Source organism: Leopardus geoffroyi, chromosome B1 (genome assembly GCF_018350155.1).
Source record: "Leopardus geoffroyi isolate Oge1 chromosome B1, O.geoffroyi_Oge1_pat1.0, whole genome shotgun sequence".
NCBI classification, from domain to species: domain Eukaryota; kingdom Metazoa; phylum Chordata; class Mammalia; order Carnivora; family Felidae; genus Leopardus; species Leopardus geoffroyi.
In genome coordinates this window covers 132,452,960-132,469,720 of record NC_059327.1, presented here as the reverse complement: position 1 = coordinate 132,469,720, position 16,761 = coordinate 132,452,960, and the positions used below count along the sequence as shown (strand labels likewise).

At 39.8% G+C, this 16,761-nt stretch overlaps 1 protein-coding gene across 4 annotated transcripts in view; it reads left to right on the top strand.

Annotated features, from left to right (window-relative positions):
• Window positions 1-16,761, top strand: part of HERC6 (HECT and RLD domain containing E3 ubiquitin protein ligase family member 6) — a 62,432-nt gene that overhangs the window by 9,674 nt on the left and 35,997 nt on the right. For 3 of the 4 annotated variants that reach the window (XM_045473230.1, XM_045473255.1, XM_045473251.1), the window contains exons 5-8: window positions 582-676; window positions 2,896-3,023; window positions 11,033-11,175; window positions 11,833-11,900. In XM_045473230.1, coding sequence (XP_045329186.1) covers window positions 582-676; window positions 2,896-3,023; window positions 11,033-11,175; window positions 11,833-11,900 — 434 coding nt within the window. The remainder of the gene's footprint in view (window positions 1-581; window positions 677-2,895; window positions 3,024-11,032; window positions 11,176-11,832; window positions 11,901-16,761) is intronic. The other variant, XM_045473240.1, reaches the window with a different exon arrangement.

Sequence of the window (16,761 nt, the reverse complement as noted above, 5' to 3'; positions counted from 1 at the left end):
GTTAAAGATTCCACGGGTTATTCCAATGTGCAGTCAAGTTTGAGAACCACTGGATTAGAAGATGCTGGCTGGAGAAAAAACCAGTTCCTGGCAACCCTTAAACTCACTGTGAAGTCTTCCCCATGAACTCTGTTCCTCCTCTGTTCAGTTCTTTACATTCGGCTAACATATTTGGTGCCTGTTAAGTACCAGTACTTACATCTTGTTTCATTTAACTCTGCCAACATGAAATAAGTCTTATTTTCTCAATTATTATTGCATATTTGCAGAACACCTACAATGTGACAGAAATGAATATAACATAATGGCAATATTACTGGGAATAAAGGTCTTAAAACAGCTTTGTAGGAGAATAGTGTTAGGTGTTATAGAAGATCAAAGTTTCCAGAAATAAATGCTAAAGGACTGCCTTTCTTTCTTTTCCAAAGCAGGGCTTTCCCTCTATTTTATAATACTTCTGAGTGTTCATTTTAAAAATTATGTTAACTAATTACAAGATGATAAAAATATTAAAAGATGTAAAAACTCATGGATTCTGAGGCTGTTTCCTACACTCTGGACATTGTGCTTTCTTTCAACAGTGCAAAGCTACAAGCCTCGTTCAGTTAGTGTGCTGAAAACTCTTGGTGTGGTTTATATCAGCTGTGGTCATGAGCACACTGCAGTGCTTACCCAGGTAATCTAAAATGTTTTGCTATTTTTAGCAAATGAGAAATGTTACCACAAGGTATAGGTATTGGCTGTTGTTAAAAGCCATATGCGTATCAGTATCTCAACTATATCCATTCAATGTACAAATATCTAAAAAGGAGAAATGAGCCAAATATAAACCATGAAAGTTTCAAGATCCTCTAACAAAAGCTAACTTCAGCTTTAGGAAATATTTTTAGATACCCGCTGAGTTAGATTAATATAGGAGAGAATCCTTTTAGCAATGATTCATTCATAATGTAGTTCTACAGGTGAAAATTATTATAGAAGAGATGAAGTAATTTTTACAGATTTCAATAACCCAAATTATAGACTAGAACCTACTTTGTTCCATTTCTTGCTTGGCAAAATTATGAGCCTGCTTTGTAAATGTTTGCATCCTCTTGTTATACTGGCCAAATAGTATATTCCAATGGGGTGGATTCTCTCCATAGCCATAAGGAATAGACTTGAAAACTATTTGTGTGGTTGAAATGATTATTTAAAAACTAAATAGCTAAAATAATTTGTATTACTTGTTTTAACTTAAAAAAAATTTTTTTTTAACATTTATTTTTGAGACAGAGAGAGAGAGAGAGAGAGAGCATGAACAGGAGAGGGTCAGAGAAAGAGGGAGACACAGAATCTGAAACAGGCTCCAGGCTCTGAGCTGTCAACACAGAGCCCAACGCGGGGCTCGAACCCACACACCGCGAGATCATGACCTGAGCCGAAGTCGGACGCTCAACAAACTGAGCCACCCAGGCGCCCCTGTTTTAACTTTTTTAATGTTTATTTTTGAGAGAGAGAGGGAGAGTGTGAGCGAGGAAGGAGCAGAGAGAGACGGGGACAGAGGATCCGAAGCAGGCTCTGTGCTGACAGCAGAGAGCCCGATGTGGGGCTCTAACTCACAAACCATGGGATCACGACCTGAGCCGAAGTCAGACGCTTAACCAACTGAGCCACCCAGGTGCCCTGGTATTTGTTTAAAAGCGTGTATGGATTATATTATTCTTAGTGGACAGGAGAAAGCTAGAGTTGTTTTAATCAAGAGTCATCTTTGGTTGCACTTGTGTGGCTCAGTTGGTTGAGCCTCCAGACTCTTGGTTTCAGCTCAGGTCCCCATCTCTCAGTTTGTAGGATAGAGCCCTGCATCAGGCTCCACGCTGATAGCACAGAGCCTGCTTGGGATTCTCTCTCTCCCCATCTGTCTTTCTGCCCGTCCCCGACTCACACTCATTTTCTCTCTCCCTCTTTCTCAAAATAAATAAACAAAACTTTAAAAAAAATCATTTTTTGAGGGGCCCCTGGCTGGCTCAGTCAGAAGAGCATACAACTCTTGATAGTGGGGTTGTGAGTTCGAGCCCAAAGTTGGGTGTAGAGATTACTAAAAAAAACAAATACACTTAAAAAAAATCATCTTTTGGGGCGCCTGGGTGGCGCAGTCGGTTGAGCGTCCGACTTCAGCCAGGTCACGATCTCACACTCCGTGAGTTCGAGCCCCGCGTCAGGCTCTGGGCTGATGGCTCAGAGCCTGGAGCCTGTTTCCGATTCTGTGTCTCCCTCTCTCTCTGCCCCTCCCCCGTTCATGCTCTGTCTCTCTCTGTCCCAAAAATAAATAAACGTTGAAAAAAAAAAAAAATTAAAAAAAAAAAAAAATCATCTTTTGAGAAAAGATTGTTTTCAGAGAAATGTTCAAATAAATAAAGCAACCCTCTATTTAAATATGTTATTCTTGAGCCATCCATTGATTCTACAATGAAAGCCAACGGTTTTTCATGTTTAATGAGTTAACTTACATACACTCTTAGAAATAATAAATATAAGACCCTTCATATAGTACTCTCATATAATTCTCTGATGATACTTATCTTTAAGTTTCTAGTTACTTTTTTAAATATTATAATTTATAATTAATATTTAAATAATTTAAATAATAATATTTAATGTTAATAATTTAATAATATTAATAATATTAATATTTAAATAATAATATTAATAATAATATTAATATTTAAATAATTTAAATAATATTTAAATAATATTTAATATTAATAATTTAATAATAATATTAATATTTAATAATAATTATTATTGTTAATAATAATATTTAAATAATAATTTAAATAATAATTTAAATAATATAATTTATAATTAATATTTAAATAATAGTTTGATTCCTTCTATTCCTTCTTTTTTAAACAGAATGGGAAAGTGTTCACATTTGGAGACAATAGCTGTGGACAGCTGGGACACAGCCCCACTGCTGAGAAGACAGGTCCACAACTCATGGAAGGAATTGAAGGCCTAGTTTCACAGATAGACTGCGGAAGGTAATAGGCTAGTTTTTTGTTTGTTTTTAGTGTGAGTAGAATGTGTTATATTTTATGATTTAGAAATGACTCCTCAGCAATGTTTCAAAACTTAAAACACAAAATATGTAACTACTATTTTTCTAGATCATTTTCCTTTCTGAAAATTTACTTCTTCTAAATATAGTTTAAGTTTTCTATTTTTTCTTCTTTATTCCAGACATTTCATTTATTTAATAAGAATTTATTGGAAGTCTACTGTGTATAGACCACCTTATTAGGTGCTGGAGGTTGGCAAGAGGGTTTAAAATAAAAACAGTGGTACTTGCCTACTTGAGTTGATAAAGCAAAATTAAAGTATTCTCACACAAATAGAAGATAATACATATTTGCATATGCATTCAGAGTTTTGCATAACCTAATTATGAGGACACTGAATATTATCTATCCAATTCATAAATAACAAAGCTTACATTTATTTAAAAAAAAATTTTTTTTAACGTTTTTATTTTTGAGACAGAGAGACAGAGCATGAGCAGGGGAGGGGCAGAGAGAGAGAGGGAGACACAGAATCCGAAGCAGGCTCCAGGCTCTGAGCTGTCAGCACAGAGCCCGACGCGGGGTTTGCACTCACAGACCAAGAGATCATGGCCTGAGCTGAAGTCAGAGGCTCAACTGACTGAGCCACCCAGGAGCCCTACAAAGCTTACATTTAAAACACAAATGAAGGAGCACCTAGGTGGCTCAATCAGTTAAGCATCTGACTGGCTAAGGTCATGATCTCTCGGTCCATGTGTTCAACCCCCACATCAAGCTCTGTGCTTGACAGCTCAGGGCCTGGAGCCTGCTTTGGATTTTGTGTCTCCCTCTCGATCTCCCCCTCCTCATCTCACACTCTATCTTTCTCTCTCTCTTAAAAGTAAATAAACATTTTAAAAAATAATAAAACAAATGATAGGGGCATCTGGGTGGCTCAGGTCATGATCTCACAGTTTGTGAGTTCCAGCCCTGCATCAGGCTCTCAGACTCTCAGCTGTTAGCAAGGTGCCTGCTTCAGATTCTCTGTCCTCTCTCTGTCCCTCCCCCCCGGTGTGCGTGCACCAACAGGGCTCTCTCTCTCTCAAAAATAAACCTTAAAAAATAATAAAAATAAAAAAATAAAACACAAATGATAGAAACCATAGTAAAGACTTATCAATAATATTCTATCTTTAAGGTTACTAAAAAGTTAATATTTGGGGAGGGCTTCTGGGAAGATGGCAGTGTAGGAGGACGCTGGGCTGACCACGTCCTGCTGATCAGATTCCACCCAAACCTGCCTAAATAACCCAGAAAATCGCCAGAAGACTAGCAGAACGGATTCTCCGGAGCCAAGCATAGACAAGAGGAAGCATAGACATAGGAAGAGGGTAGGAAGGGCGGAGAGGTGGTGTGCACAACCCAGACTGGCGGGAGGGAGCTGGGGCAGAGGGGCAGCCCGCCGGCCAAGCAGAGGCCCTGAGTCTGGCAGGCAAAAGCAGAGGGGCCGGACGGAGTGTGTTCTGACAGCAAGCGGGACTTAACATCTGGAGGGTTATAAGTAAACAGATCTTCTCGGTGAGCGGGAGGGCTGGAGGACAAGGGGAGGGAGAGTTGTTGAGCCCCAGACAACAGAGCGCAGCTTGGCAGAGAACAAAGGTACTCGCCAGCGCCATCTCCCTCGCCCATCCCCCAGCGGAAACCACAAAGGGAACCAGTTCCTGTCAGGGAACTTGCTTGCACGGCGCAAACACCCAACGCTGTGCTTCTGCGGATCCATCAGATCCATCCCTCCAGTGGCAGGTCTGACTCCCTCCCGGTGCCAGAGGGCTCCTCCTGACGCGGATCTCCGAAGGAAAAACGAGCTGAGCCTGCCTCTCCCACCCCTGTGCACCTTGCCGATCCACCCCAGCTAACATGCCAGATCCCCAGCACCACAAGCTTAGCAGTGTGCAAGTAGCCCAGAGGGGCCATGCCACCCCACAGTGAATCCCGCCCCTAGGAGAGGGGAAGAGAAGGTACACACCAGTCTGTGGTCCCAGCGGTGGGCTGGGGGCAGACATCAGGTGTGACTGTGGCCCCGCCCACCAACCCAAGTTATTCAAGACAGCACAGGGGAAATGCCCCGCAGTTCCCCACAACTCCAGGTACTATCCAAAATGACCAAACGGAAGAATTCCCCTCAAAAAAAGTCCAGGAAATAATGACATCTAACGAACTGATCAAAAACGATTTAAACAATATAACAGTGAATTTAGAATAATAGTCATAAAATTAATTGCTGGGCTTGAAAACAGTGTAAAGGACAGCAGAGAATCTATTGCTACAGAGATCAAGGGACTAAGGAACAGCCAGGAGGAGCTAAAAAATGCTATTAATGACCTGCAAAATAAAATGGAGATGACCACAACTCAGATTGAAGAGGCAGAGCAGAGAATAGGTGAACTAGAAGATAAAATTATGGAAAAAGAAAAAGCTGAGAAAAAGAGAGATAAAAAAATCCAGGAGTATGAGGGGAAAATTAGAGAACTAAGTGATGCACTAAAGAGAAATAATCTACGCATAATTGGTATTCCAGAGGAGGAAGAGAGAGGGAAAGGTGCTGAAGGTGTACTTGAAGAAATCATAGCTGAGAACTTCCCTGATCTGGGGAAGGAAAAAGGCATTGAAATCCAAGAGGCACAGAGAACTCCCTTCAGACGTAACTTGAATTGATCTTCTGCATGACATATCATAGCGAAACTGGCGAAATACAAGGATAAAGAGAAAATTCTGAAAGCAGCTAGGGATAAACGTGCTCTAACATATAAAGGGGGACCGATAAGACTAGTGATGGATCTCTCTACTGAAACTTGGCAGGCCAGAAAGGAATGGCAGGAAATCTTCAATGTGATGAACAGAAAAAATATTCAGCCAAGAATCCTGTGTCCAGCAAGTCTGTCATTTAGAATAGAAAGAGAGATAAAGGTCTTCCCAAACAAACAAAAACTGAAGGAATTCATCACCACTAAACCAGCCCTACAAGAGATCCTAAGGGGGATCCTGTGAGACAAAGCACCAGAGATATCGCTACAAGCATGAAACCTACAGACATCACAATGACTCTAAACCTATATCTTTCTATAATAACACTGAATGTAAATGGACTAAATACGCCAACCAAAAGACATAGGGTATCAGAATGGATAAAAAAAAAAAAGGCCCATCTATTTGCTGTCTACAAGAGAACCATTTTAAACCTGAGGACACCTTCAGATTGAAAGTGAGGGGATGGAGAACTATTTATCATGCTATTCGAAGTCAAAAGAAAGGTGGAGTAGCCATACTTATATCAGACAAACTAGACTTTAAATTAAAGGCTGTAACAAGAGATGAAGAAGGGCATTATATAATAATTGCAGGGTCTATCCATCAAGAAGAACTAACAATTATAAATGTCTATGAGTCAAATACGGGAGCCCCCAAATATATAAAACAATTACAAACATAAGCAACCTTATTGACAAGAATGTGGTAACTGCAGGGGACTTTAATACCCCACTTACAACAATGGATAGATCATCTAGACACATAGCCAATAAAGAAACAAAGGCCCTGAATGATACATTAGATCAGATGGACTTGACAGATATATTTAGAACTCTGCATCCCAAAGCAACAGAATATACTTTCTTCTCGAGTGCACATGGAACCTTCTCCAAGATAGATCACATACTGGGTCACAAAACAGCCCTTCATAAGTATACAAAAATTGAGATCATACCATGCATACTTTTGGACCACAATGCTGTGAAGCTTGAAATCAACCACAGGAAAAAGTCTGGAAAACCTCCAAAAGCATGGAGGTTAAAGAACACCCTACTAAAGAATGAATGGATCAACCAGGCAATTAGAGAAGAAATTAAAAAATATATGGAAACAAACGAAAATGAAAATACAACAATCCAAATGCTCTGGGATGCAACAAAGGCAGTCCTGAGAGGAAAATACATTGCAATCCAGGTCTATCTCAAGAAACAAGAAAAATCCCAAATACAAAATCTAACAGCACACCTAAAGGAAACAGAAGCAGAGCAGCAAACCCAACCCCAAACCCAGCAGAAGAAGAGAAATAATAAAGATCAGAGCAGAAATAAACAATAGAGAATCTAAAAAAACTGTAGAGCAGATCAATGAAACCAAGAGTTGGTTTCTTGAAAAAATAAACAAAATTGATAAACCTCTAGCCAGGCTTCTCATAAAGAAAAGGGAGATGACCCAAATAGATAAAATCATGAATGAAAATGGAATTATTACAACCAATCCCTCAGAAATACAAGCAATTATCAGGGAATACTATGAAAAATTATATGCCAACAAATTGGACAACCTGGAAGAAATGGACAAATTCCTAAACACCCACACTTCCAAAACTCAAACAGGAGGAAATAGAAAGCTTGAACAGACCCATAACCAGCGAAGAAATTGAATCAGTTATCAAAAATCTCCCAACAAATAAGAGTCCAGGACCAGATGGCTTCCCAGGGGAATTCTACCAGACGTTTAAAGCAGAGATAATGCCTATCCTTCTCAAGCTATTCCAAAAAATAGAAAGGGAAGGAAAACTTCCAGACTCATTCCATGAAGCCAGTATTACTTTGATTCCTAAACCAGACAGAGACCTAGTAAAAAAAGAGAACTAATACTAATATTCCTGATGAATATGGATGCAAAAATTCTCAGTAAGATACTAGCAAATCTAATTCAACAGATTATAAAAAGAATTATTCCCATGATCAAGTGGGATTCATTCCTGGGATGCAGGGCTGGTTCAACATTCGCAAATCAATCAACGTGAAACATCACATTAATAAAAGAAAAGATAAGAAGCATATGATCCTGTCAATCGATGCAGAAAAGGCCTTTGACAAAATCCAGCACCCTTTCTTAATAAAAACCCTTGAGAAAGTCGGGATAGAAGGAACATACTTAAAGATCATAAAAGCCATTTATGAAAAGCCCACAGCTAACATCATCCTCAACGGGGAAAAACTGAGAGCTTTTTCCCTGAGATCAGGAACACGACAGGATGCCCACTCTCACCGCTGTTGTTTAACATAGTGCTGGAAGTTCTAGCATCAGCAATCAGACAACAAAAGGAAATCAAAGGCATCAAAATTGGCAAAGATGAAGTCAAGCTTTCGCTTTTTGCAGATGACATGATATTATACATGGAAAATCCAATAGACTCCACCAAAAGTCAGCTAGAACTGATACATGAATTCAGCAAAGTTGCAGGATACAAAATCAATGTACAGAAATCAGTTGCATTCTTATACACTAACAATGAAGCAACAGAAAGACAAATAAAGAAACTGATCCCATTCACAATTGCACCAAGAAGCATAAAATACCTAGGAATATATCTAACCAAAGATGTAAAAGATCTGTATGCTGAAAACTATAGAAAACTTATGAAGGTAATTGAAGAAGATTTAAAGAAATGGAAAGACATTCCCTGCTCATGGATTGGAAAAATAAATATTGTCAAAATGTCAATACTACCCAAAGCTATCTACACATTCATTGTAATCCCAATCAAAATTGCACCAGCATTCTTCTCGAAACTAGAACAAGCAATCCTAAAATTCATATGGAACCACAAAAGGCCCCGAATAGCCAAAGTAATTTTGAAGAAGAAGACCAAAGCAGGAGGCATCACAATCCCAGACTTTAGCCTCTACTACAAAGCTGTCATCATCAAGACAGCATGGTATTGGCACAAAAACAGACACATAGACCAATGGAATAGAATAGAAACCCCAGAACTAGACCCACAAACGTATGGCCAACTCATCTTTGACAAAGCAGGAAAGAACATCCAATGGAAAAAAGACAGTCTCTTTAACAAATGGTGCTGGGAGAACTGGACAGCAACATGCAGAAGGTTGAAACTAGACCACTTTCTCACACCATTCACAAAAATAAACTCAAAATGGATAAAGGACCTGAATGTGAGACAGGAAACCATCAAAACCTTAGAGGAGAAAGCAGGAAAAGACCTCTCTGACCTCAGCCGTAGCAATCTCTTACTCGACACATCCCCAAAGGCGAGGGAATTAAAAGCAAAAGTGAATTACTGGGACCTTATGAAGATAAAAAGCTTCTGCACAGCAAAGGAAACAACCAACAAAACTAAAAGGCAACCAACGGAATGGGAAAAGATATTTGCAAATGACATCTCGGACAAAGGGCTAGTATCCAAAATCTATAAAGAGCTCACCAAACTCCACACCCGAAAAACAAATAACCCAGTGAAGAAATGGGCAGAAAACATGAATAGACACTTCTCTAAAGAAGACATCCGGATGGCCAACAGGCACATGAAAAGATGTTCAACGTTGCTCCTTATCAGGGAAATACAAATCAAAACCACACGCAGATATCACCTCACGCCAGTCAGAGTGGCCAAAATGAACAGATCAGGAGACTATAGATGCTGGAGAGGATGTGGAGAAACGGGAACCCTCTTGCACTGTTGGTGGGAATGCAAACTGGTGCAGCCGCTCTGGAAAGCAGTGTGGAGGTTCCTCAGAAAATTAAAAATAGACCTACCCTATGACCCAGCAATAGCACTGCTAGGAATTTACCCAAGGGATACAGGAGTACTGATGCATAGGGGCACTTGTACCCCAATGTTCATAGCAGCACTCTCAACAATAGCCAAATTATGGAAAGAGCCTAAATGTCCATCAACTGATGAATGGATAAAGAAATTGTGGTTTATATACACAATGGAATACTACGTGGCAATGAGAAAAAATGATATATGGCCTTTTGTAGCAACGTGGATGGAACTGGAGAGTGTGATGCTAAGTGAAATAAGCCATACAGAGAAAGACAGATACCATATGGTTTCACTCTTATGTGGATCCTGAGAAACTTAACAGAAACCCATGGGGGAGGGGAAGGGAAAAAAAAAAAAAAAAGAGGTTAGAGTGGGAGAGAGCCAAAGCATAAGAGACTGTTAAAAACTGAGAACAAACGGAGGACTGATGGGGGGTGGGAGGGAGGGGAGGGTGGGTGATGGGTATTGAGGAGGGCACCTTTTGGGATGAGCACTGGGTGTTGTATGGAAACCAATTTGACAATAAATTTCATATATTAAAAAAAAAAAAAAGAAAGAAATTGTGGTTTAGGGGCGCCTGGGTGACTCAGTCGGTTAAACGTCCGACTTCAGCTCAGGTCATGATCTCGCGGTTCGTGAGTTCAGGCCCCACATCGGGCTCTGTGCTGACAGCTCAGAGCCTGGAGCCTGTTTCAGATTCTGTGTCTCCCTCTCTCTCTCTGACCCTCCCCCGTTCATGCTCTGTCTCTCTGTCTCAAAAATAAATAAATGTTAAAAATTTTTTTTTAATAAAAAAATTAAAAAAATAAAAGAAATTGTGGTTTATATACACAATGGAGTACTGAGTGGCAATGAGAAAGAATGAAATATGGCCCTTTGTAGCAACGTGGATGGAACTGGAGAGTGTGATGTTAAGTGAAATAAGCCTTACAGAGAAAGCCAGATACCATGTTTTCACTCTTATGTGGATCCTGAGAAACTTAACAGAAACCGTGGGGGAGGGGGAGGAAAAAAGAAAAAAGAGGTTAGAGTGGGAGACAGCAAAGCATAAGAGACTCTTAAAAACTGAGAACAAAATGAAGGTTGATGGGGGGGTGGGAGGAAGGGGAGGGTAGGTGATGGGCATTGAAGAGGGCATCTTTTGGGATGAGCACGGGGTGTTGTATGGAAACCAGTTTGACAATAAATTTCATATATTAAAAAAAATAAATGCGTTACTATGCAAAAAAAAAAAGTTAATATTCACCTACCATTTGTTTAACCACATCATTTGGTACCCTCTCACCCTGACATTATACTAAAGGATCTGAGTACTTAGTAGATAAACCTGTTATTTTGTGTTAGGAGACATCATCCTTCTCAAAAAGTGAGTACCTTGGTCTTCATTATATTCTATCTCTTGCAGTTACCATACCCTTGTGTATGTCTACACCACAGGCCAGGTGGTATCTTTTGGTCGCGGACCAAGTTGCAAAAGCTGCTCAAATCATCCGGAGCCTCTGACAGAGAACACTGACGTTACCTGCCTGATTTCTGCTGAGAGTAAAAGTGGTTCCACTAAGTCATGATTTTGTTTTAATTGATGCCACTGGAGGAGAAATATTATTTATCTTCCTTTCACAGGAGTACATAGACCTCTGGTTCTTTTAGTACTGTTACTTTTAATTAAGACAATATGCATTTTTTCCTATGTAATGATTCCTGGAGTATTTAGTAATTTTTTTCTGAAGATTAAGGTAATACAAAAAAGATCCCAAGTTGATGAATTATCAGAAAGATATACTTTTATATATTTAATCAAACCTCTTCTAGGGGCGCTGGGTTGGCTCAGAGGAGCATGTGACTCTTGATCTCGGTGTTGTGAGTTCAGGCCCCACCTTTGGTGTAGAGATTACTTTAAAAAATAAAATCTTAAAAAAAGTACACCTAAAGCACATCACCTTGGTTTCATTAAGCAAGTGCATGAAAAATTAAATTTTAAGCTAAGTGTGTATACAACATGTAGGCTGATCGAAATAAATCGTTTATGGTGCTTGTTAAAATTCATTTAGAAGAATACTAATTGCCAATAAATAAGTAAATTTAGCTTGGTAATATATCAGGTTTTTTTTGAGTCTATTTTTTCAAAGTAGTTTTAGGTTTATAACAAAAGATTTATTTTTTACTTCTAAAAACAATAAACATGGATTTATGACTTTCTTTTAGGACTTATGGATGTTCAAGTCAAGCACATTTTTGCTGGAACACATGCCAATTTTGTGACAACTTACAAGGTATCTATTACACTTTCTGTTTCTTTTAAAAATCATTGTTTTCCTCTAGATTTCAAACCAGTATTTGAAACATTGTATCATTTGTGTATATTCAAATTTTTTACTAAAATAATAAGATCCTCTGTTAGAATGCTTCTTAAAAAATCTGTAGGGGTGCCTGGGTGGCTCAATCGGTTAAGCGTCCGACTTCGGCTCAGGTCATGATCTCACGGTCCATGAGTTCGAGCCCCGCGTCGGGCTCTGTGCTGACCGCTCAGAGCCTGGAGCCTGTTTCGGATTCTGTGTCTCCCTCTCTCTCTGACCCTCCCCCGTTCATGCTCTGCCTCTCTCTGTCTCAAAAATAAATAAACGTTAAAAAAAATAAAATCTTTAATTTTCACTTCCTCATTTGGCTTCCTGAGAGATGAGACCCCCAAACCTAAATTCATTGTTTTTACACTGTTTATTATTAAGTAATATTAATGATAATATTAAAAGCAGTGATTAATATTAATTGATTAGTGTTAATTGTAGCCCTCATGCATGAAGGACCAATCAAAATACTCCAAGTCAATCAACACATTTAATCCTCATGTCAACTCCAATTGGTATTATTTCCCCCATTTTATATATGAAAGAACTGAGTCTCAGAGAAGTGGACTCACCCAAAGTTGCACTGCTAAGTGGCAGAGCTGAATCCAGACAATCCAGCTCCAAAGCTTAAACCATTACCCACCGTACCATAGTACCCTCCCAATTGGTGACAGAGAGGATTTTATCATATTTCCGGGTGAAATGCTTGTATGGAGATGGAAGTATACAGATGTACCTCATTATATTGGCACTTTGCTTTAGTGCGTTTTTTTACAAACTGAAGGTTTGTGGCAATGCTATATTGAAGAAGTTTATGGGCACCATTTTTCCAACAGCATTTGCTCGCTTCTTGTCTCTGTGTCACATTTTGGTAATTCTTGCAACATTTCAAACTTTTCCATTATTACTATGTATGTTATGGTGATCTGTGATCAGTGATTTTTGATGTTACTGTTGACATTGTTTGGGGACGCCATGAACCATGCCCCTCTAGGGTGGCAAACTGAAAGTTGTGTGTTCTGGCTGTTTCACCAACTGGCTGTTCCCCTGTCTCTCTCCCTGTCTTTGGGTCTTCCTGTTTATTCTCTGAGACAAAACAATATTGAAGTTTGGCCAGTTAATAACCCTACAATAGCTTCTAAATGTTCTGGTGAAAGGAAGAGTCACATGTCATTTTAAATAAATAAGAAGCTAGAAATTATAAACTTAGTGAGGAAGACGCATCGAAAGCTGAGACAGGCTGAAACCCACATCAAACCTAGCTAAGCTGTGAATGCAAAGGAAAAGTTCTTGAAAGAAATAAAAAGTGCTACATCAGTGAACACACAAATGATAAGACAGTGAAACAGCCTTACTTCTAATATGGAGAAACTTTTAGTGGTCTGGATAGAAGATCAAACATTCCCTTACTACCAAAGCCTGATCCAAGGCAAGGCCCTAACTCTCCTCAATTTTATGAAGGCTGAGAGAGGTGAGGAAGCTGCAGTACAGAAGTTTGAAACTAGCAGAGTTTGGTTTGTGAGGTTCAAGTAAAGAAGCCATCTCCATAACATCAGAGTGCAAGGTGAAGCAGCAAGTGCTGCAGCAAGTTACCCAGAAGATCTAGTTAAGATGATTAATGAAGGTGGCTACACTAACCAACAGGTTTTCAATGCAGATGAAACAGCTTTCCATTGGAAGAAGATGCCATGTAGGACTTTCATAGCTAGAGAGAAGTCACTGCCTACCTTCAAAGCTTCAAAGGATAGCCTGACTATCTTGTTAGGGGCTAATGCAGCTGCTGACTTTAAGTAGAAGCCAGTGTTCATTTACCATTCTGAAAATCCTAGGGCCCTTAAGAATTGTGCTTTATCTAATTTGCTTGTTCTCTATGAATGGAACAACAAAGTCTAGGTGACAGCACCTCTTTATAACATGGTTTATAGAATATTTTAAGGCCATTGCTGAGATCTGCCAAAAAAATAAAAGTTTTCTTTCAAAATATTATTGCTCATAGACAGTACACCTGGTCATCCAGGAGTTCTGATGGAGATGTACAACCAGAATGATATTGTTTTAATCCCTGTTAACATAACATCCATTCTGTAGTCCATGAATCAAGGAGTCATTTTGACTTTCAAGTCATATTATTTAAGAAATACACTTCATAAGGCTACAGCTGACGGTGCCTGGGTGGCTCAGTCAGTTAAGCATCTGACTTCAGCTCAGGTCATGATCTCATAGTTTGTGAGCTCGAGCCCTGCATCGGGTGAGCCTGAGCCCTGCTTTGGGTGAGCCCTGCTTCTGTCTCTCCCTCTCTGCCCCTTGCTCACTTGCGCCCTCTCTCTTAAAGAAAAAAAAAAAAAAAAAAAGGCTACAGCTGTCATTGATAGTAATTCCTCTAATGGATCTGGGCGAAGTCTATTGAAAACCTTCTGGAAAAGATTCACCGTCCTAGATTCCATTAAGAACATTCATGATTCATGGGAAGAGTTTAAGATGTCAACATTAACAGGGGTTTGGAAGAAACTTGTTCCAGCCCTCATGGAGGACTTTGAGGGGTTCAAGACTTCAGTAGAGGAAGTAACTGCAGTGTGGAAACAGCAGGAGAACTAGAATCAGAAGTGGAGCCTGAAGATGTGAATGAATTGCTACAATCTCATGATGAAACTATGAATCGATGAGAAGATGCTTTTTATGGATGAGTAAAGAAAATTGTTTCTTGAGATGGCATCTACTCCTGGTGAAGATGCTGTGATGATTGTTGAAATGATGACAAAGGATCTAGATTTTTACATAAACTGAGTTGATAAAGCAGCAGCAAGGTTTGAGAGGATTGACTTCAATTTTGAAAGAAGCTCTGTAAAATGCTGCCAAACAGCATCACGTGGTACAGAGAAATCGTAAAAGGAAGCACCCATTGATATGGCAAACTTCAGTGTTGTCTTATTTGAGGAAATTGCCACAGCTATCCCCAACCCTGACCACCAACATCAAGGCAAGATTACAACCTTCATCAGAAGAAATATTATGACTCACTGAGAGCTCAAATGATGACTAGCAGTTCTTAGCAATGAAGTATTTTTTAACTTAAGATATATACATTGCTGGGGTGCCTGGGGTGGCTCAATCGGTTAAGTGTCCAACTCTTGGTCTGGGCTCAGGTCATGATCTCACAGTTCATGGGATCGAGCCCTGCACTGGGCTTCGCACTGACAAGCAGAGCCTGCTTGGGATTTTCTCTCTCTCCCTCTCTCTCTGTCCCTCCCCTGCTTGCAATCTCTCTCTCAAAATAAACTTAAAAAAAAAAGATATAAACATTATTTTTTTTAAATATGATGCTTTTTCACACTTCATAGACTACAGTATTGTGTAAACATAATTTTTATATGCACTGGGAAGCCAAAAATTCATTTGACTCACTTTATTGCAATATTCGCTTTATTGTGGTAGTCTTGAACCGAACCCTCAGTATCTTTAAGGTATGCTGTATGTAGTTATTTTCCTAATTTGTACTTTTTTTTTTTAATTATCAGGAATGTTTTAACCATGACATCCATACAGATTCTTACTATATTCTCTGGGACAGAAAACGGTCAGAGGCAAAGGTTTCTGTGCTGCTGGGTTGGTTGGATTGTACTTGTCTGTTCTGTTACAGCCATTCAGCCAACCAGCAGCTGCCTGCTGTGTCTCAGGCTCTGGTTTTGGTGCTTGGGATAAAAGTGAATAATACAGGCAAGGTTGCTCTCATTCATGGCATTTGGATTCTACAGGGAAGGGCAGACAATAAATATGTAAATACAAAATAAGTAACATTGTGTTAGAGAGTCATAAGTGCTCTGAAGCAAACAAAGCAGGTCGTGGGAAACTGATGAAGTGGGCTTCTTTAGAAATGTCAGTTAGGGGGGCGCCTGGGTGGCTCAGTCGGTTAAGCGTCGACTTTGGCTCAGGTCATGATCTCATCCTCTGTGAGTTCGAGCCCCGCGTCGGGCTCTGTGCTGACTGCTCAGAGCCTGGAGCCTGTTTCAGATTCTGTGTCTCCCTCTCTCTCTGCCCCTCTCCCATTCATTCTGTCTCTCTCTGTCTCAAAAATAAATAAACTTAAAAAAAAAAAAAAAAGAAAGAAGTGTCAGTTAGGGAAGACCTCTCAGTGGCTGGGACATTAATTGGATACCTTAGCCATGCTTAGATCCAAAGAAAGAGTGTTCCAGCTAGTGGGAACCACACATAGAGAGACCCTGTGGCAAGTATTTGTTTAGCATGTGAGGACAGAGAGAGGGCCAGAAGGGCAGAGCACATAGGAAAGGGTGAAGAGTTATATGGGATGGAGGCAGGTAGGTGAGATGTGGTCAGTGTGAAATGTCCTTGAAGACGAGATCTGGAGCCTTAGTTGGATGTCCAAATCTGGAGCATGTCAGATTTGGGAGCATGTCAGCACTGGAATATAGACATGGTAGTTGTCCAAGTATAGACAGTACTTGAAGCTGAGGCCTGGAGGAAAGGTTACCTTATTAAGAGAGTAAAAATGAGAAGAGAAAGGGGACAGAACCCAGCCGTGAGGGAATTCTCCATTTAGAGGTCTGACAATGAGGAGGTGCCAGAAGACAAAGTGAAAAGGGCCAGTTTCTGAGATGGGGGAAAACCAGGAGAGGGTGTGTTATCAAGGCAAGAGAAGAAGGTATTTCCAGAAAGAAGTGGCTAATCCTGTCACATACTGCTGAGAGGTCAAGTAAGATGAGCACAGAGATTATTTTGGAGAATGATCCCATTCAAATGGAGAAAACGATGGTGCATGAGAAAGAATGGATAA